General features: G+C 36.3%; 1 protein-coding gene across 9 annotated transcripts in view; it reads right to left on the bottom strand.

Annotated features, from left to right (window-relative positions):
* CACNA2D1 (calcium voltage-gated channel auxiliary subunit alpha2delta 1) overlaps positions 1 to 22,418 on the bottom strand; it is a 365,488-nt gene that overhangs the window by 5,150 nt on the left and 337,920 nt on the right. For 5 of the 9 annotated variants that reach the window (XM_039570172.1, XM_039570173.1, XM_039570175.1 and 2 more), the window contains 14 exons: positions 22,313 to 22,397; positions 22,039 to 22,101; positions 20,965 to 21,068; positions 19,627 to 19,713; positions 19,207 to 19,274; positions 17,884 to 17,922; positions 16,635 to 16,706; positions 16,040 to 16,192; positions 15,895 to 15,947; positions 13,038 to 13,093; positions 12,751 to 12,880; positions 11,336 to 11,448; positions 8,251 to 8,333; positions 2,540 to 6,976 (listed from right to left, as the gene is read on the bottom strand). In XM_039570172.1, coding sequence (XP_039426106.1) covers positions 6,818 to 6,976; positions 8,251 to 8,333; positions 11,336 to 11,448; positions 12,751 to 12,880; positions 13,038 to 13,093; positions 15,895 to 15,947; positions 16,040 to 16,192; positions 16,635 to 16,706; positions 17,884 to 17,922; positions 19,207 to 19,274; positions 19,627 to 19,713; positions 20,965 to 21,068; positions 22,039 to 22,101; positions 22,313 to 22,397 — 1,265 coding nt within the window. In that variant the 3' untranslated portion in view covers positions 2,540 to 6,817. Of the gene's footprint in view, positions 1 to 2,539; positions 6,977 to 8,250; positions 8,334 to 11,335; positions 11,449 to 12,750; positions 12,881 to 13,037; positions 13,094 to 15,894; positions 15,948 to 16,039; positions 16,193 to 16,634; positions 16,707 to 17,883; positions 17,923 to 19,206; positions 19,275 to 19,626; positions 19,714 to 20,964; positions 21,069 to 22,038; positions 22,102 to 22,312; positions 22,398 to 22,418 lie in introns of those variants that run through there. The other 4 variants (XM_039570180.1, XM_039570177.1, XM_039570181.1 and 1 more) reach the window with 2 other exon arrangements.

Below are 22,418 nucleotides of genomic sequence, written 5' to 3'. Positions count from 1 at the left end.
TGTACATGCTTGATTCAGTTTGAGGGCTGTCTCTGAGCTGCAGCGCTCTGTCATGAATCAGTAACTATTCCTTATGCCACACAGCAATCACACCACTTTTCCTCATTCTTCCCTGCCATTAATTGCTGTTCTTTGGTACCACTTTGCCTATAATGCTTTATACCTTTCACATGATGGACCTATTCATTAGTCTGCCTGAAATACATTTGATACCTATTCTGGAGCCCATAACACCTTAGACCTTGTTTCTAAGCACTGATACAAACTCTGATTAGTACCTAAAACACCAGGATAATTTTCCAGCCATCCCCTCCCCTCACCACTTCGTCTGATGAGTCTGAGATTTGTGAATAGCTCTGAAGGTTGAAAATATTTGGTCTTTCTCTTGTTTTCACTGTATGCTGTACCCATGGCATAAAAAGACACTTTCCATTTTCCAAGAGATCCCAAGCCTCCAACGGCAAGAAGACAGTGTAGGTGGAAAGGAATTTAGGTATATTAGCAACTGGGGAAACTTCTTGAACAGATGCAATATGTGCAGGGAAGGACAGATGACTGAATCTTAACAGTAACAGCGACTGGCTACTGGCACAGAAATCAAAAAGATTTTAGAACAGAAAGCAGAGGAAAGCCAACAGGCAGGGAAAAGCTCCTGGTTCAGACTGACATGCCATTGAGGCATATGCAATTAATACTTAATATGCCCCAGAAAAGGCTGAAGTGTGTTTGCGCATGCATGTGTGTGTGTGTGTGTGTCTAATAAAAGGTACAATCAGGGTAAATAAGAAAGAGTAATTAAAAAACCTTTAATTTGTTAGCACATCCTTAAGCAAAATTTCCCAGTGCCTCTACACCAATGCTAGGAACATAAAATCAAGACAAAGGGATGAAGACCAATCACCAATGAACCGCCCCAAAATAATACACATATCCAAAACCTAGTGAAAGGAGAATAATCAGTAGGACAGAGCATTTGTCTTACAGCTTTGTAAGAATGGCAGTCCCGGACATACAGCAAAAGGGTACAATGTAAGGGATGACACAAAATGCAACAGCATAAAACTATTACAGGAAAAAGGAAGTGTGATGGAATCTGTGGGTAAGAAACTTCAGTTTCATAATAAAAAATGTAATACCAGGTTTACCCTGCTGACCGCCTGATCAAGGGGACAATACCAATGTCATGTGAGATTAGAGAAACCACACAAAGACTGGATCGAAGTCTCATCAAAGAGAGATATAGAGAGCACATTTTTGGATATGATAAAGGACTTTTGGAACAATAAATCTTTGAATCTTTAGTGATGCACAGGGTCAGTTCAAAGTTATTAGTAGAGTTGCTCTATATAGCTCTAGGAGCTCCATAGGCCACAATGCAATAGCATTTAGCCTTATTGTGTGAGAGATCAGGGCAAACAAATCCAAACCAAAAGATGTCAATTTAAAGAGAGGCAACTACCTGAAAGTTACCAAAAGCAATTAACCGCCCCCCCCACCAACCATACAACCTCGAAACCAAGAAAAAAGGAAAAACCCTTAACAAACAAAACAAGCCCCTAGAAAACAGAAAAAAACCACTCCTTGAAGTAGTATCTCTAAAAGCAAGTTCCTCAAAAGGATTCAGAAGAATATTTAGAAATATTGCATTAGCTAATCAGGTAAAATAATGTCACAATTAGAAAAATCAACTGTACGCCACCCACACCCAAAAACCCAACCCCCAAAAAATGAAAATACACCATCATCACCCTCCACCAAGAAACCGTACAACATTTAAGAAAATTCAAAATAAACACCCCTGCATGAATCTGTAGGGAACTTAAATACACTGTCATAGAGAAAATGTTAGTATTTAAGAAATTGAGTTTACACAAATGGGCAAGAACAAATACATAAAAATGGCAGATTGGATATAAACAGGAAATAAAGGGGCTGATAAGGTGTTTTTTATGACCTCCCTGCAGAATACATTGAAAATGATAATAAAAATTTTTGACTAAATCAAAAGCACAAAGCCAAATACGATGTTAGGGCAACTGCTTCCTAATAGAGGTGTAAAGACGGAATTTGGGAATTACTGTACAGAGAAAAGGATTTCAATGAGTTCTTTATATCAGCTTTAATGGATGAGAATTTTAATGGCATTTATTCTACACACAGTGCATTCTTTAAAGCTGGCTCCAAAACAGTTTGGAAAAAATATGTAAAATCAGATAAGGCAGACAAAGGACACTCAGTATATTATCAGGAATTATAGCATTTACCAAGAGCCTCCTTTAGAAACTTGGATGTAAAAAAAACCCCAGCAACCCCAAGCCCAAACAAAACCCAAAAAATCAGCATTCAATTTCCTTAGAAAGAAACAGAAACTCGTTTTGTCCTAAAGCAAATACCTCATGGTGGCTGCCATTCTTTATTAACAATAGCTTTTTCCAGACATATCTCTGCCATGTGTAGTTTTATAATTTAGTTGTATAGTTTTGGCTCACACTTTCTGGGGTTTCTTTTTGTTTGTTGTTGTTTAGGGTTTTTGTTTGTGTTTTTTTTTTTTTTTAAATTTGTTTTTTGGTGGGGTTTTTTTGGTATTTAGATTTGCTTTTTTTTTGGTAGATTGCACTCTACAAGTTCAAAATTCCTAAGCTTTCTGGTCAACAAGGAAGTCCTAAGTGAACTCTACTGCACCAGATTTGGAATAGGATGCTAAGATTTCAAGAGGCACTGAACTTTCTGGTTTATTTAATTTGGCTCTGTCACTATTTGCATCTGCATTCTGTCTTGTCATGCAGCTTTATTCTAGTTAAAGCACTTAAAAATAACCCTGTTGCTTCTTCCTCACAGTAACTACCACTAAAAACAGAATTATCAGTAAAGGTTTTCTCTCACATGAATTCAGTGAACAGCACTCAGTGTTACCTCTTGGTATTTATTATTCTTATCACTGAAATTACTTAGAGCAGTCATCTTTGAAGAAAGAGTTGAAAGCAAAGCAGGAGATTTAAAATTTCCAACAGACAGGAGATGTCTGGAGAGTATAAGAAGTAAACTGAAGGTCTTGAACAAAATTGTGCATAACATGAAGGGAAATATTTTTTAAGTGTAAACAACATCCAGTAGAGATACAAAACAAGTAGGCCTCCACATATAGAATTATACAGTACTCAGTTTATGTCACCTTGCACTAGGTCAAATATTGTAAATTGTGTTGATAAATTAATCCTACCTCCATAGGTACTTGAAAACACCCTCCATTCTGTTGTCCATTTCTATTTGCTTTATGAGATTTTTTTTTAACCACACCACAATTTATCAACTGCTCTCACATTCAACAGTCATACAATGTAATATTCTTATTGGGTTGAAAAAAAGTATTTTAATATCTTTTTCTCTCTCCCTAAAACTACACAGAAGTTTTTAAAGGATTCACAATTCACAACAGCCGAGAATATCTTGGAAGCCTTATGCAGGAGAGGCATTGTCTTATTATGAAGAACAGCATTAAACTGTACTACACAAAAGTATACAATATTTATACACATACTTCAAGGTTAGTGAGATTTTAACCTCATATTGATGAAAGCCACACTAAATTTCTGAGGTTTTTAGACCAACTTGCAGTGGTAAACCAGCAGTTCTGCCAAGAACAACTTCTAAATATTATCTCTGGAATCAGTTCATTCTTTCATGTCCTAAGCCGAGGCAAAAAATAGTAGTGGCAAACAAGGTACAGTAGATCCTATCTGAACTAATTTTTTTCTCCACAGAATTTCACATTGTAATTTTCTTTTATGTTTTAACTGTTGTTAACATTATGGAAAATGTGAAAATATAAAATCAAAAAAGAGGAAATCTGGTTATGTGTTTATTTACATGAATCATAACAATCAATAATCCCCTGGAAATAAGTGGGATTCCATTCCCAATTTAAAACCAGATTTAGAAAAATGTCACTTTTGAATGCCTTTTTTGAAAACACTTCCCCCCTTCTTGAGTTTTAAGAAAACTTCTCAACTGTTTCATGTTAATGTTATTTTTGAGATTTCTTCTAAACTATCTTATAACAAAGATATACAGAATCATTTTATCTTCTCTTTGTATCATCTTATCTTTAACTCTGTTACTACAATTAGACACTGAACTATTTTTAAGCAGTTTCACTGAAATTTTCCAGCCCATTACATTAATCACACAAATACTGAATAACAGATCAGCTGGGGATGTCCTCTCTTTGTTGTCTTCAAGATTATGTCTGTATATTAATTCTCTTTGAAGAGAGAGAGACTTGTAAAAGAAATTGGAAAGAATTGTTGTAAGGCACTTTCATTTCACCAGAAGTGTATGAGGAATTTCTTGCATTAATAAATCATGTCAAATTTCCTTGCATGCTTGAGGTAGAGAAGTGTCAAATCCAAATGCCATCTCCTTCATGTCATGCCTTACGGTGACAACTCTAGATAGGGCTATTTTACAGCATCACACACTATGAAAAATATTCTGTACTTTCAGAATGGAAATGAATGCTTTTATAAAACCATACCTTCATTGTTAAGTGCAAAACCCACATATTCATTGCTATTTATCAACATTTCCTTAAAGACACTGCCAGCCCAAAATTTTAAAAATACACATGGAACTATAAATACATATATATAAGGCTATACATATACTATATATACGTACACTACATATACACTAAAACTATAAATGCGCTTGTTACTCCTTTAGAAGTGCACTGTAACTATTTAATGTACTAAAACTTTGTTTTTAAACCATAATAATTCATCAGAACCCATTGTGCTACTCTGACTTATAAAAGGATAAAACAACACCTGCCCAAAGAGCTCTGATCTGGCCTTTGATATCAATTGGTTACCTCAAAGTTACACCTTTCATAAGCATGTATTTTAAAAGTTTCATATGACATGGAGAACACCTTTGCGTTTACTCAAGAGTCATTTCCAGTTCCAGTGCATGCTCATTCACAGGTTTTGTGTTACCCTCCTTTGTCTGGACTACCACAGGAATCTGTCAAAGGTGTACAGCTACCCATGCACAGATCAGGGACACAGGCAATTCCAACAAGATGTATCCAGTTGCCTGGACTGCTAATCACTCTCAAAGCTCCCACTGACTTCCCTGGAAGCTGATAGAAATAAGACATTGCCAGTAGGGGCTAAAAACTTGTACAGTTCTTTATTCTCAGGCATGGCAAACAAAACCAGTGTGCATGAACAAGTTAAGAGCAAGCCATTCGAGGCAGTGATAATGACTGTTTTGTTATTCTTGATGAAAAGTAAAAAAAAACCCGTCAGATTACTGAACCTGATCAGCTGGATCGTATCTGTGTTGGCTTCAGTGATTTTAATATAACTACATAGTTAAATGTCCAGAGAGAACCCATTTCCAAAATCACAAAGTTATTAAAAACAAGATGGATGAAAAAAAATTACCTTTATAATTTTCTGCTGCCAAAAGCTTATGAGCTAAAATTATATTCTGTGGGTTTCTCATCTTAAGTAGAAAGCACATTTTGGGCATAAAGAATTCAGCTCAAGGTGAGTCTCTGCTGCTTTATGTACATTGGACAGTAGCTTTTTAATTAAAAGAAAGCTATGTGCAGAGCAAATTGCATGAGCAAGAGCATGAGATGTTAATCTAGATTTTAATGTGAAATACCGCTGGCTTAAAGAAAGGCCTTTCACCTTTCCCTACAACCTTCTGCCATGGATGTGCAAGTTCCTAGGTTTGCAGGAAACTACATCACAGACACAGAATAAGAAACTTCAAAATTATTCAAATAATAAAATGTCAAACAGAATTTAAATATTTTTTTTTCAGTTGCATTCAAGAGATATTAATTGAACCTTCCCTTAAGTATAGGGAGAATATAGATTACTGAGAAAATTACTTTTCTAAATTGCTACAATTTTCAGTGTTTCATTACACTAACCCTGAGAAATGCCTTGTAAGCTTTCAGTTCTGCCGTTTGCTTTACTTTGATAGACATGTGAGTATCTCCCTCTAGTGGTTTTCAGAACAATAATGTTGATCAGAACCCCCTACAGTCACACATTTAATGCTTTTTAGCTCAGCAGTTCTCTTGCAGACATGTCACTAGCACAGTAACTCATGACACAGTCCCACACCATCAAATGAAATTTCCAGTCTAATTTCCAAGGCTTTCATTGTAAACCCCAGAGTCTGCATTTGGTCAATATACAGCAACTTATGTAGTTAATTAGAAGAAAAAACCCACCCTCCACTGTAATCAGACAATATGTTTAGGTTGCCAAAAAATAAGAAGTAAAAATTATTATTTTACTGAATTCCTAGTTTAACCAAATTGATGCATACTATTATCTTCCATCATTAACTGTTGTGTTCATTTGAATGCAGTGAAAACTCCTTACTCTCCTCAATAGCAGCACTCATACACAGCATTCATCCTATGCTACCCATAAGTAAAGCTTTATTTCCACAGGTAGACTGTCTTTTCTATTTGCTTTGTATCTTTATTTGTCTCTGTGAAAAAAAATTTCTTCTTCTGTTCATTTTAACAAGGACGAGGGAAAAATGCTTGTAAGTGAAGGATATGGACTCATCTGGTACATGTGTAATCTCAAAGAGCCAACCATATAAACCCAACAGGTTCCCTTGTCTTTGTATGTTCTATGGGAGAGGCCCTTGTGTTTATTAATTGTGATTTATAAGGCTCCAGACAGGTTTTTTTTCAATATTTAATTTCCCTTAATATTGCAATAGTAATTTGCTCCAGATTGTTGCTTTTGAGACTCACTTCATTCTGTTTTCTTTTGTATGCTCAGTAAGTAAAAAAGTCTGCTAATTTTTTAAGCCAAGAACAAAACAAAAAATTAGAGAAAGTAACTGACCATCCACACCACATGAAAACTTGCAGAAAAATGAAGATAGGAGCGGACGTCATGGCAGAGGCACGACTCGTTGTGCATATAGGCTGATCCTATTAATAACAGGCAAAGTAGCAAGTAGAGGAAAGGAAAGAAAACACAGAAAAAAAGACATACAAGATGAGATATCATGCAGATTGCTGGCAGTTAGCAGAGTTAATGTGAAAGCATCCACCCAAGAGCAAGAGATTCACAGCAAATTTTGCAAATAAACTTAACCAAAACAATCCACTGTTACAAAACACATGACTTACACACTGATCAGCACATCAAGCTAGTGAGCAAGAGTTGTACTTTCACACACAATCATATCAGGATGGTTTGGATTATTTGCAATGGCTGGATAGCTTTTGGATGGTTTTTCAACTTTATTTAATCTTTGTTGGCCAGTAAGAAGACTTCCTTTTTAAAAGAAAATTTGGTTACTAGAAAAACACATTGAATACCAATTCCCTGGACTTTTTTTAACACTACTGACATCTCGGTAATTGCGCCTCATTACAAGAAAAGCAGAGAACATACTGGAACAAATTTTGGTATACAGCAGTTATAGCCAACTAAGTGCAGTGGTTTGTGACAATCTTTCCACTGCAGAAATTGCAGAAACTGAATGAGGCATTAAAAAGACGTTTTTAAAGTATTTACTGTATCTAATGCAAGGCACTTCCTTTTTCAGCCCTTTTTGTCTTGAAATTTATTCTGAACAACTTGAATTCAGAATAATCTGTTTCATACCTTTGAAAGGTAATATAGAAAGAATATTAAAAATAATTTAGATATGCTGCACAGTTGTAATTTTTCTCTTTCGAAACGTATGCATTCAATACAGAAGTACTAAACAGCATAGTTTTGATGATTTCAGTAAAGCAATGCACTTTTATACCTGCTAAGAACATGACCTAAGGGCAGTACAATTTGCTGAATTTGAAACATCCTAAACCACATATAACATTTTTAATAATTTAGCAATATTTAAATAAAAATTTAGAAATATTATTATAAAAATAATACTTCTAAGCCAAGATTATCGTCTACTTGTGCAAGCCATTGAAAATTGCATTTCACAGCACCATACAGAGACCAACAGTTTTATGCTCACTGATGAGGGAATCATGTGTGAAAGTGCAATGGTTATAGGAAAGGCAGATAAGAAAGCAGCAGTTAATTTTATGTTAACTGAAATAGAGTGGCTATGGTCTAGAGTGAACAGTATGTTTAGTGATAAGAAGGTTACCAGGCACCAAGGTACATTTAAACACAGTTTTCACTGATCATCTAAAGCTGCTCTACAATTGTTTCTAAAGATGGTCCTAAGTGTCAATTTTACCTGTTTGGCTTCATCAAAACAGATTTCGGGACCTTTTCTGTATCTAGGTTGTTTGACCATTTCACATGGATTTGGCCCTTCATCTGTTTTTCTGGTTAAGGAGTGTGACTGTTTTCCATGCACTGTACATGAGCAGGATCAACAACATTCTGTTTGTATTTTTGTGGCAGGAGAGAAGATTTATCCTAATTCAGATTGTACTGAAATAAACATCAGTATTCACAGTTTCTTGTTTAAATTCAAGAAAACAAACCCAACCATTTAGATAAATCAAAGTGAAATACCTACTTTTTACACTGTTATAATCAAGAAAACAAACTTTCTGCAAGACTTTTTAGAATATTTTCAGAACCATAAACAGAAATAAAAGATTAGTTCTTTTAACATTTTCTGTATTGCTTTTATTATCATTACACAAATATTGCAGAAAATATTTCACAAAGCAGTAAACTTTCAGTGGTGTTATATTAGTTATAGTTAGTTATAGTTATAACTAAACAATAATCAGCTAGCCTATAGTTTATGTTACCACTGAGTTACCCCGCTATAATGAAGATACACAGTAAAAGCAATGAAACTTGTTTGGAAAAGTAATGGCATATGCAGGTTGAACATAGCAGTGGAAGCCTATAAAAACTACTGGTTCTACTATGTGTACACTTATATTACCCCAAATATCATAGAAAAGATCATGCCACTGTAGGCATGTAGTAAATGACAGGAGAACTAATGAGATCCCATTAGCATTTCAGTGATGAAGGCAGACAGAGAAAATGCTGTCCATACTAACATCAGGAGAGAAGGGGGAGCAGTGACACGCTATTAATTAGCTAACTGCAAATGGGAGGTACCACTTTAGCTCACATCTCTGAAATCTGTAATTGCTGGTGATTAGATGTAAACACTGTACTTCACATGTGCCACTGGCTAACGAGGGGCACAAGTCATTGCAGCAGACTTGAAAGACCAGGATATGGCAAACTGCAAAACAGCCTTCTGGTGAAAGCTGCTTATGTTACTATTCAGTATGTTAAGCTTTTTTTATTCCACTGCAGGTAGTGCACATATTAAAGCTATTAAAATAATCGAGTACCAGAACTTATCTTAGTAGCTCTAATTTACACTTGAAGCAATCCTATTCATGCACTACCGTGGAGTAGTACGGCAGCTTCAGGGCAACAAGTGGAGAGGCCAAAGGGAAGAGAAGGCAAGATGATGGGGAATTTGTTTCTACAGATCTGCATCTGCCTTCATTCAGATGTTATCAGAGTCATCTCCCTTTTTCTCTGCAGTGGCTCAACTGAAAGGGAAGTTGAAACACAAAAATATTCTAAGAGACTGTGCATAAGCAAAGCTGTACCAGCCAAAAGGATGCAAAGTGTAATAATAATCACCTAAATAGCACCCAAAGGTCATTTTGCCTGCTTGGGTGATGTTATGCTACATCTGCATTTCACTATGTGCCTTAGTCACAGAAAAGAGAGAATAGTTCAGTAATGCATAGTTGAATTAAAAAAAAATATAGTTCCTTTAGTCAATATAAGCCCACCCAGCTGCTCTGGCTGCCATTTGAGGTCATTTACTGCTTTCTAGAAGTTTTGGGCTTCACAGAGAAATGCAAGTCATGTGCCCTTTTCCCATCCATCATGCTTCATTTTCTATAGTGAGTGCTGTCTATAAATTCAGACAGTGGAAACAGCTAATGAAAGTGTCATTGACTGAAGCCAATTAGAATATTAGGCTATGTTTACATAGTTCTGTCATGACACTCCAATGTAACTTCCTTTTCAGCCCAAGCGTAGATGGAATTCCGGTTTTATTAATGTGGCAATGAATGCATTGCTTGTGCCAAAGAAACACAGTCATCTGTACTACCATCTGCTTTTCTTCCAGAAGTGGGGGAGGCTGTCTCAACTAACTTCCTGACATGGACAGAGGTATTACTAATTGTTTTCCCTGTTCTGTCACAGTAATCCAAATTATGGTTTGATTTACCATCTCTGGCATGATGTCCTCGCACCTATGTAGAAGAGGATGGCTGAGGTGAATTTCTACTGACCTAGAATATGTACGTTGGTTGTACGTGTTTCCATCACCATCACCTACAGGTATCTACTGCAGGGAACAGGCTAAAGCAAAGAGATTGGCATGGAGGTGGTTGCAAATTAAAACAGTCTTTCACATGCTTTTAACTTCAATACTTATGTTGCAAGAACTCTGCCTAGCATGTAAGTAATCTCTGTCTCTAGCCAGCTCTGAAGAAATTCTATGCAGCTGGATGAAGTCTAGCCTTTGATGGCTAATGCAGTTTCCACAAGTAAGCTCTTGTCTTTGAGCACACACTAAAGTGCCTTCATCAACTAACCATCAGTGCAGCATCTCAGCTTTTCATGACCAAACACTCCTGTCCTGCCCTTTTTGTGTTATTTCTCTAGACAGACATACCCTTGTCTTTTCTAAAGGTTGAATAAACCCAGGACACTCAGACTTTCCTTGCCTGTGCTCTCAGATGCTAACCTCCTTGGTGGCCCTTCAACAGACTTCCTCCTGTGTGACAGTGTGGTCCTGGGAAGCACACAGCACTCCAGATGTACTCTCACCAGTGCTGAAGAGATGGGATGGATCAGTTTTCCCAATCTGCTGACTACACCCTTGCTATCATAGCCTGAGATGTGACCAGCCCACTTTACTGCAAGGCACAGTGCTAACTCACGGTCAACTTCTTGCCCACTATGAACCTCCAGCTCTTTTCTGCAAATCTCTTTCCATCCCCAGCCTGTCCAGCTGTGTGCAATTATTCTGTCCTGGGCCCAAAACTTTGCATTTGCTTTTTTGAAACTTCACTAAGTTCCTGCGAGCCCATTTCTGTCTAAATTCTCACAAATAACAGCTTTGCTCTCTACCTCAATGACTGCTGCTTCACATGATTTGTGATGATATCCACGAATACCTGATACTTCAAGTATTCCAGTGGTAACCATGCTAATAACGTAGATAAGTTGGTCATTTCTCCCCAAATATATTCCAGTACACCATAGCCAGAAATCAATTCACACTACTAAATAACATGATTTTTAAAGGATACCCGGCTTCTCCGCTTGCATCAGTGGCTTTGGGTCACAGGAACGGCACAGCAGTTGGCTGTCACTAATAATGAACACTAGATTGGTGTTTGAAATCTTCTCTGCATGATAAAGTCTGGAAAAAAGCCAACAAAAACCTATGTCTAAATGAAGCAAAGAAAACCATATTTGAGGACACCCAGTATCAGAATAAAATAATCCAGCTTCACAGATTTAGTCTGCCTCCTACTGTTTATCATTTTCATTAACAAACAGTAATAAACATTTATAACAAATTTTGTAATCTCTGACATTTCCATCATACCCTCTTTCAAATAGACTTGTTAGTGGAAAAAAATGGAAAAGAGCATAAAATGACTTTAATTGAGTTAATTGCTAGCTCTGTACTGCTACCACAGTAGCTGTACTGAGAAATAACATCAGTTCAGCATCAATTAACACTGAAAAAAACCCCAACCACAAAAACAAACAAACAAAACCCCAACACATAAACCTGTCTGTGAGAAGGGCAAGAGAGAAGCATAGGGTATGCATGTCGTGTATTGGATGTGTATTTGTTGTATTTTTATGTCCATATAGTTCTCAAAATGTCTTTAAGTTAGGTCATTTTCAGTTTATAAATAAACCCAACATATACTAGTAACACGGAGGAGGAAGTATGGAAGTGAAAAAAATGTCTGCGTCTTCACCATTCTGTAAAGCTCTCTCTCTTTCTTTCCTGGGTGAAATATTGTCTTTTTTTTGTTTGAAATCTGGCTGTTAATTCTAATTTCTAAGGTATTCTCAGAAGCTCAAAATGTATGCAAAACCCCCGCAGGCTCTTGTATGAAACAGAGATCTAGGTCCAAGGTGCTATGTTTTGAAGTATACAATTTTTTCACATGTTATTAAATATCACCTTCAATAGGGCTCCTTATGGTGTCTGGAGAGTAATTCTTTTAATAAAAAAAGTAGAATAGCTTCATTTGCCTTATGAGACTCACGGTTCTTAAATCATGAGCACTATCAGCTAGAAGGTAAATTAGAAGATAAATTGCACAATCTTCTTGACCATCAAAAATTCTGATGCATAACCAGACTAAAGGAAATCATATCTCTTGTAGAATGCTTTTAAGTTGACATAACAAATTTAAAGAAAACAAATTATGACAGAGATAAAAATACAATTTTCATGGAGCAGAGACCATAAAACAAAAAACTGACTAAAGCATTTCTACAATTCTTTAATGATTAAAACTAAAATTAATTTTAAACACATAAAAAGAGAATGCAATTTGCCTGCCTATATTCTTCTCTGTCCTACTTATGTAAGTTTGGTGAAATTAATCCAAAATTTTGCTTCTTATAACAGTGTCCTTCTCTTTTGTAAAAATAAATAAAAATCCTAAAGTTATTACTTATATGGAAGAAATTTTACCTGGAGCAGTTTATACAGTCTACAATCCCACCAAAGGATTTATCATTGTTTTCAAAGAAATATTGAGTTTGCTCAGTGATACAGCTTGTTTTAGGCAGGGCAGCACCGAAATCATCATCTTCCATATCAGCTGATATAAAATAAATAAATAAATTAATTAATAAACAAACAAACCAATGCCATTTTTAAGTCACAGACATAATGGAGAGACCCAAATATGTCCCCTGGCCTAGATTATTACCTTCTACTTCACTCAAAGTTGACTCTTTAACATTCTCTTGACTTACCTGCTTCAAGGAACCGTGGAAAAGTCAGGCTCAAAAACAGCTGCTGTAAGATAGACCTGAACACAGAAAGACAATATATATATTTTTAAAGGCTCTTTTTCTTCTTTGTATTTTAATGGATACTTAAAGACTACTCAGATATAAGTTATTAACAACAAAATTTTTTATGCTTTTGCCAGTTATCAAAGCTGTGGTTTTTTAAGCCTTACAGGTTGACTCTGTTTTGGTTTTTTTCCCCCCACATTCTCACAGGTCTTTCACACCAATCTTTTATTCTACTCTTCAGATTTGCTATAATATGTGCCCACATCTCACATAATGGAAATATTATCACGCCATCCATGCCCTCCTTTTATACCTCTGTGGGAGGTGGAAGAGGCATGTTGGCATTTCTCAAACATTTAACCAACTGGAACTCCTTTTTAACACACTCAGGGAAAATGCTCCTGCTTTAGATACTTTACACTGGTTAAGGTTTATGAAATTTCTGAGAAGGGGATCAACACTGGAATACTCTAACTATGTTATAAAAACCATTACTGTAACAGTTGACTTTTAAAATCATCTCTATTCTTGCTCTTGAGGTGTGGACTACCTTTTCTTCCCATATGCTACCAAAATACTTCAGCTTAAAGGCTGACATTTATTTAATTGTTTTTCTTCACTGATGATGGCATTTTTTCTGATTTTATTTACTTAAAGCAAGTACCAGTTTGCCACACACACACAGCCCCTTTCTCCTCTACCAGCCTGTCAAAACTGGAACTGAAACAGGTATATTCTTTGACTCCCTGCTTCTCCTTAACCTTTCTAAGTTGGATTTTCCAGTTGTCAAGTTTTAGGCTTGCTTCTACCCACAAATATGACCCAATCTCTTCTCATCTCATTCTGTTCTAACATTTGTTCTGCAGAGAGAAGGGACTGTATAACTTCATTCAACCTCAAAGTTTTTTTCTTCCTTTTCTAGAGTGATTCCTGTGTAAAGAAACTGAGTATGCCTGTCACCTTTCCCATGGAGGCATTCCCTGAAGGCATTCTGGATTCACACCCACAACTTTGTGCTTTGAATTATCAGAGGGACAGCGCACAGCAATTATGGATCAGAAGAGACCTGATGCTGTTCAATAGTGATGCAATTTGCTGACAGAAAACAGTAATCCTTTGCAATGGCTTACCACAGAATTTACAGGGAACTGAACAAAAAAGGCATCCTGGGAAAACGAAATCTCCTGACTTAAAGGAGCATGAAGGAGAAATGATACTCACTGTCTTAACTAAATGCTGATGCATCCCATATAAATTTTGAAAATGATCGCTCACACCTTTATCCCACATTTTTTGCCTGAAACACTATAGCTTTCTTTAATAACCTGTTTTTTCTTATTTCCCTGTACTTGCTTTTGCCAGGTGCCTCACTGAACCCATTTTTTGTCATCCCTTTTCACTTTGCTTGTTTAATGGCCTTCTCTGCCTGCTTCTGACCCAGATTCCATTAAAAACATGACCATAGTAAAGTACTTTAATGCTGTGCTTTCAAGTTAAACATCAAAAAAAATAAACCTCAGGTCTAAATTGAGGCCAGACCACTGAGTCTGATTTGAACACTGATAAACTGAAGTTTCTCTGTTTGAAAAGAACTAAAGTTTCTCTTCTGGATTATTGCCCGTCTTCAATTTTTGAGGTTTGCTGTTGTCCAAGAAAACCAAGATTATTGCTCTTCCTGTTAACTAAATGTAACCAACAATAAAACCCAACATACAGTCTTCATAGTGCTTCTGTGAGAAAGTTACTGTAAGTTATTTCAGCTGCTACATATTTTAACTCTTAGCTTTGTAAATCAGGTAATTTATTCCAGCTTAGTAATTATTATTATAAAAAAAAAAAAAAAACCAGCTTTAGAAAAAGGACCAGTCTCCAAGGGTGCAACTCATGCCATTGCAAAAGTACCACATCGATCCCAATTACCTATCCCAATGTGGTGCTGAGGGAAGCAGCTGATATGGGTGCCAGTCTACATGGCTCTGAAACAGATAAAATACCTCACCTGAATACTGTGTGAGCTCCAGAGTCCTCAGCACAGAAAAACATGGACCTGTCTCCCAGGAGACCTTTCAGTACTTAAAGGGGGCTCTTAAGAAAGATGAGGACAAACTTTATAGCAGGGCCTGTTCCAGTAGGACAGGAGGCGGTAGTTTTAAACTAAAAGAGGGCAGATTCAGACTAGATACAAGGAAGATATTTTTTACAATGAGGATGGTGAAACACTGGCACAGGTTGCCCAGAGAGGTGGAGATGCCTCATCTCTGAGAACATTCAAGGTCAGGTGGGACGGGGCTCTGAGCAGCCTCATCTAGCTGAAGATGTGCCCGCCCATCGTAGAGGAAGTTGGAATGGACGACCTTTAAAGATCCCTTCCAACCCAAACGATTTTATGATTCATGTGTTTTGTAAAATGATTCACTGAAAAGCAAACACTAATTTTCTGAAGACTTCTTGCTAGAAAAAGGCAAAGATGATATTCTGAAATAGGGAACCAAGTGATCAATAACTTGAAGTGTGGTAATTTAGACTTCACAACTGCCCATCATACTCAGACCATTAATCCAAACTCTGCTTCCTGAAGCTGATTTTGTAGTCAGAACACACAATCACAAAACCTGGCAAGAGAGCTTTGAACAAACTGTTGACAAAACAGTCATGTTTGGAGATACACCTAAGAATTTTCATTATGAGAAACTGCAGAAACAAAGGGTCCAGAGCACTTTTATGGAGGAAAAAAACCCCAAGCCAAATAGAGTTTCAGTCCACTGAATAATTATAGTTTAGACATAGAGATTTCCTACACACTTGTACTTACCAGGCTGCTGCTGAAGCCCACCATCCAAGTTGTAAAATATCTGTTATTGTAGGCTGGGAAAAAAAACCAAAAGAGATTATTTTATTTGTATAAACACCTGCAGACTTTTAATGAAATGTCAGCCACTGCACATGGGACTACTGACCACATAAGCAGAACGAAGTCCAGCTCCTTGCTTTGGTTCTTCTTCGGGATCACAGACTGACTGATAGTCATACGACTTGTTAAAGGCATACAGGGACATGTTAATCAGGTTTCGCATCAGGCCAGGATCAATTTCACCAAAGAATCTTCCAATCTGAGAGGGGACAATACAGAGAGATAAGGTAAAACATTTCCAAATATTTTTCTCGTAACAAAGTGCACAGTTCTAAATTCCCCAATTAGACAATAACTGTTAAATGCAGTATCAATGTGACCCTGCCAGCAAGAAGAGCAAGAGAATATAAGAAGGTGTGTGGATAACATACTACTTGTCCTCACCATCTTAAGTCCATCGGCAGCCTACCAGCCTAATCGCAAAGCGCAAAGAATGCAACTTGGCAGAAGTTAGGCATCTTCATCTGTAAAGAAAACTCTAAAAAAACCTAACAAATCCCCTAGAATTTCTGATCCAGCAATATTTTTGTGATTCAGAAATGTTATCTTTAGGTTAAGTTGAGAGTGAAATGATTCTTTTTTTCTCTTAAAACTTCTTCCTATTGGTTTTCATGTTCTGTTCATAAAGAATATATACATACCTGTTGTGTATATTCATCTCGATTGGACATCAGAAGAAATCCACCATCATCAAGGATAACACAGTCCACATGCTATTGTAAGAAAGTGAAATATGTTTTACAGGAAAGATTTGTCAATAGAACACACTGTAAGAAACTACTTTTTTTTCAAGACATCAGAAGTATCTTCAAATCACAAACCCATAGCCAAGGGCCAATTTTAAGTTACACTAATTAGCATTATCGGTATAATAAGAGTTTGAACAGATCAAAGGCTTATTTGTGGCTTAATTTCATAAAAGTTGTTTTGCAAATTCTTATTTGCTCAATACTTTGTAAGTTCCAAGAGTACTATATCCTTATTAAATCTGATTATAATTGGACCTCAGTTCATAATAAGGGGCTACAACTTCTCGTGTGCTTCAGCCATGCTTAAAGTCCTTTTCCATTTGCAGATTTCGATGGTAAAAATCTTAAGGGCAGGCTCCCTGCTAGCTAGACATGATAATTTTCACTTGCCAAGGACTGTAGTGGGATTATTCCAGGTGTCAGGCGCAGGAATGGGAAACCCACTAGTTCCATATGCTTTGCACTTCGTAAAAGATCCTTGCAGCCAGAGACTGAAGAGATAGCAGTGAGATCAAATAGATAACCTCCCACAGTACCCTTGCTGCTGCAATTCTTGCATTTAATGATCTTCACATTCCTCAAAAGAACTCAGAAGACCTGAGCAGAGGAAAGTTTTTAAGCACATGGCAAAACCTGATATGGTGACAGTCCCGGGATCTGTGCTCTCCTGAGTGCTAGCAGTTATGGGGTCGCCTAATCCTGAATGTGCTGGGAACCGATGACCGTGGAAAGGCATATAATGGACTATGGTGCTTCTAAGTTCGCATTTACCCTTCTCTGAGGTACTCTTCCTTTTTTAGAATTTAAAAAAAATACTCTTTTTTTCCTCAGGATTTGTCTCTTGTTTTGCAAATTAGTCATATTTTTATCACATTTTTCTTCACATCATTCTCTATTGCTTTTCTTGTATTTTTTCTTTACACTTGTTCTCATAACTTCATCACCATAACCACTTCACCTGATTTTTATGCCCTCTTTTTCCCCTCCCCTCCTAACCTTCATCTTTCTCAAGACACAAACAACTAAGCCCTGTTTTCTGTAACATTAACACTCAGTAATAGAATCTGTTTAAGATAGATCTAAAGAGAATGAGTGAATTTTCATACTCTGTCAGATATTAATAAACTGAACATATTCTTACCATGCTATTTCTTTCACAGCCACAGATTTCACTGTTGCACTAAAAAAGAGAAGTATGGTAATCTTCACAAAAATGTTACAAAATAAACTGTATTGTGCAGTTCATCATTCAAGGCAAGAACAAGTGATTCTATTTTCAATATCTGTTTATAAACTTAAATTTTGAATGTGTGTCGTTTATCACAAATATCTCTCTGATCAACCTGTATTCAGTAATCATCAATAGCACCATCTTGACAGACTTTACCAAAGACTCTGATACAGCTCCCTTTACAAGTATGTTCAATATAGATAAATACTTTGGAGGACTGGTCAGAATGTCAGTGTTGTGAACATAAAGTAAAACAAAAAGAATAGGAGCATTTCCATGTGTTTGGGGTTTGGAAGGAAAGCCTTCAAAAGTCTCTTTTTGACCATGAAAAGCTTCACCAGTCTCAAAGCATGGGGATCCTATGTGATAAAGGAAGCCCATCAACCCCGCTAGCTTTCATGGCTTTGATTCCTAATATGTTTTTCTCATGCTCTTGCAACATGTGTACACATACACACATAACTGTCCTGAGCAAAACAACTACCAGGTAATGCTGGAGTCATCAGCATTCTGTCTGAAATATTCATCCTCCTTTCCATTTTTCACTTATGTATTTTGTCCTTAACTCTTCTGACACTTAGGCTATGGATTTGCCTACCCATTGATCTACAGTTCCAATATCTAAATCAGCCAGGGTCTGTTATTGATTCCCTAAACATACAACCAACCAAGCAATATTGCCTCATCCAGTAAGAAGCTTATGTTCTATAAGTTTCTTAATGTTGTGCCTTCCCCAATTCACTATCAATTCCATGTTTTCCCTTTCCCATTTACACCTAAGATGTAAACCCATGACAGATGTATTACACATTAGGTGTATGGAATGAGATGGTTAAGCACCTATTTCATTAAGTTCTGCTAAAATGCTGTTATGCTGGTTGCAATATAAATCCTTACTGTTCATACTTACACATCCTCGATATTAAATAAAAACAGATTCACCAGTTCTTTTGCAGATTTTATTCACTGCTAGAGCATAGTCTTACTACTAGCTAGAATATGTCATTTTTCTTTGTCTTTATCCATGTTTTATAATTATGAAAGCAAGACACGTACAAAATACGGCCTATTTCAACATAGATTTATTTTGTGCATTTGGATGATTTAAATACCACAACTACTTGGCAACTATGCATCAGTGTGACTCTGGCACAAAGAGACAGTAAACCTATTTGCATCTGAAGCTTTGAGAAACGCAAATAAAGTTCAAAACAGACTTGGTCAATTGCTTACCAGGCTCTTGATTGTGGTTTTTGTGAAATTTTCCATCCAGCTGGTTGCATCAATTTTTATTCCAACAACTAACAAGAAATACATGAAAGCCTTTTTTAGTAAAATGAAGGAAAAAAAAAAGGTAACTATATAATCCTAAAAAAAGGGGAAAGTATAATGACATCTAAATCATTGAACTAGAGAAGAATAAAATATGATTTTTGTTCAGTTGTCTGATCACCAACATTGTTCATGAGACTAATAAATTAAACACTCTGAATCAAATGCAAACAGACTTCTACTAGCAAGATTAAAACTGTCTCAGAGAAAATAATATTGTAAAGTGAAGTTCCTTTGAAATCTCAATTAAATTTCCAATTAACTGTTGAGCAACAACCAAATAACTAAAGTATTTCGAGTTTCAGCACCATTCTATCTTACCTGCTGGCTTCAGAAGCTTCCCATCAATTTCTATTTCCACAGCCTTGCTTACCATAATACCTGATTCATAGCTATTGGCACCGCTTTCTGACAGTATAGAAGAGTAAAAAAAGCAAACAAAAAAAGAAGTTAGGGTAACATAAAAGCCTCTTCCTCTGAAACTTAAGTTAATTATTATTCAAATACCAGAATGATTAAAGAAAATCCTTGTCCAAAAGCACTGACCCAGCTGTAGTACAGATTTATCACCTGTGATAGCTCAGATCACTAACACTGGCATGACTAAGGAATATTCGTGTTTACTTTTCTTCTTTTTGTACCCCATTTGACTGCTTCATAAAGTTACTGTAGCTTTTTCTTCTTCTGCAAACAGAGCCATGAATACCTTTACACATGTGAGCAGCTCTGTTAAAACCAGGATCAGAGCCAAAGATTTTATCCTGATGTTGTCTGTGTATTTTTCAATGCAAGGTATATGACTCCACTCACTAATGCACAATTTCTGCTCTGACAGACTTTAAACTGTTTTCAACACTGCTTAGTATGAAAAGGCAAGTTAAAAATACATTCCCTGGAGCTGTTTGAGGAGCAAAAAACCCTTCAGGGAATTTTGTTAATTGTCGTCTTTATATTTTCCTGAGAAAAAAATGCAATAAAAAATTATGAAATTACAGCAAAGAAAGATCCTATATGTTTAAGAGAGGAGTACGTCCTTTGTGGTAGCACCTGCTTTTAGACAAACTTGAGAAGGTTAATGTTGCTCACATCAATAATGAGCACTTGCTCTTGTGCTTATATAGATTTTAAATGTCACAATATCTCAGACCAACTGGTGAGTAAGTGCAATTGTAAGTAGAATTCAAAAGCAAAGTTTAAACTAATTAGTGGTACAGTGGATGGAGTTATGGACTCTGGACCATTATGCCTGGTCCCCCAAGTCAGTGCTGGGGGTGCTGAATCAGTATACAGAACTCAGTTCTATTAAGACTTTTCGTAGTGTTATTGTCTATGAGTGCAATTTTATTTCACATCCTGTTAAAATAATTCTGCAAAAGTATCTCTGTAAAACAGGGTTTCAATGTACTGAATGAACACCAGTTCTCTGTATGTTTTCACTTAGGTTAATTCTGAACGCACAGGGCCACCAGTGTAGTTGACAAATGATGAAGACCTTGTTTAGTGCCTCCTAGCTTTTCCTTAATGATGGATATTATCCCAAGACTTCTTTCCTTAGGAAGTGGCACATTTGCATCTTTTTCAGTGACCTCATCTGGTATGGGAAACTTCCCCTTACATTGGACTAGCTAGCCCTGACGTTTCCAAACAGTGATGACTTACTGTTGTAGTATGGGGCTGTGAAAATATAGTTGTCATTATCTAAACTCCTCTTATAGAAGCTGACTTCATAAGTTTCAGCATTTTCCAACCAATCTTCTCCTGCCCTAAATAAAAAAAATAGGGATCAAAAAAAGACATTTCAGAGTCTCATTAATGCTGCACTGCAGGTTGTTTTCTTTTAATTTTTCAGAGTTGGGAAAAATGTGAGATACATTCTTATAGTCCTCAGGCTCTGTCAGCTTTCACTGGATAAAAGACAGGTGTAATCATTAGAAAAACCCAAAACAAACAAACTTGGGGGAAAAAAAGAGAATGATATTCTTGGACCAACACAAATTTAGTCTCATGTTGAGACAAATACAACTGCAACACACAACAAAATCTAAATGAACCTTTACAGTATCATATGCTTTGAGCTTAATCCTAAAATATTTAATATCATTAATAATCCCAAAATAGGAAAGAAACTGACTTGGGGAGTAAAATTCATTGTCATTTTAACATTATAGTGAAACAGAATAACCTAAGGAAATAGATAAATTTGCTATTTACCAGTAGATCTGTACTGGTGCCCTCACTATTCCCAGTCACTCGTGGGGGTGTCTAGTTTATTGTATGTCCAATTTCACATTCCCTTTTTGTCCTCTGATAATGATACATTTTTCTCTCTTGAAGTCCCTGGACCATTTGGTCTGAGCTTAGTCTAAAAAAAAAAAAAAAATCACCTACTACTTGCCAGTATTTGCAGCCTGCCAAACAACTGAATGCTTGGGAGTAACTAGGAATTAGCATGGCCCCACTGCTACTAAAAAGGCATTGCTTTCACTGCTACTCTAGGCTGATTAGAAACCTGGATTACAAGGGCCTGTCACGAAAATAATGTAACAGATGAGTTTCAAGGAATGACACAGGTAAAATCTAAGAAAAACAAGACATTCCAAGTAATTTCATAGCTATCATTACAGATTAGACTCTAGGAGACAGTATTTTTTCATTCAATAAAGCCACTATTTAACATTCTGCCCTTTCAGAATTCAATATTATTGTATTATGCTATTTTGTAGTAATTCTTACCTTTTGGGGAACACTCTAGTAATTCCACCATCTGTAACAACAAATTGTGCAACAACTCCATCACTGTAAACAAAAATAAGATTTAAAATGAAAACTGACTGAAATTCTCACAATTTCCTGTGTCAAGGGTTGCCATAAAAGAGTATAACTATGAAAAAATACCTATTCTGTGTAACATTAACTGCATACCTGCATATACACAGAGATGCATAAGATTTTGTTTTCAAACTCTGAAATGCATAAAAAAATCACAGTCAATAAAAAGAACACTTACAGAGACAGTTTACTCCAATAATTTTGGGCAAGTTCATTTGTAAATCCTGCATCCAGCAAAACTCTAATGACCATATCAGTATTACCTATCAAAAGAGTTAAAAGGT

This window comes from Corvus cornix, chromosome 1A (assembly GCF_000738735.6).
Source record: "Corvus cornix cornix isolate S_Up_H32 chromosome 1A, ASM73873v5, whole genome shotgun sequence".
In the NCBI taxonomy this organism is placed as follows: Eukaryota; Metazoa; Chordata; class Aves; order Passeriformes; family Corvidae; genus Corvus; species Corvus cornix.
The sequence above is the reverse complement of the archived record's forward strand: the minus strand, read 5'-3'. Positions and strand labels throughout refer to the sequence as shown.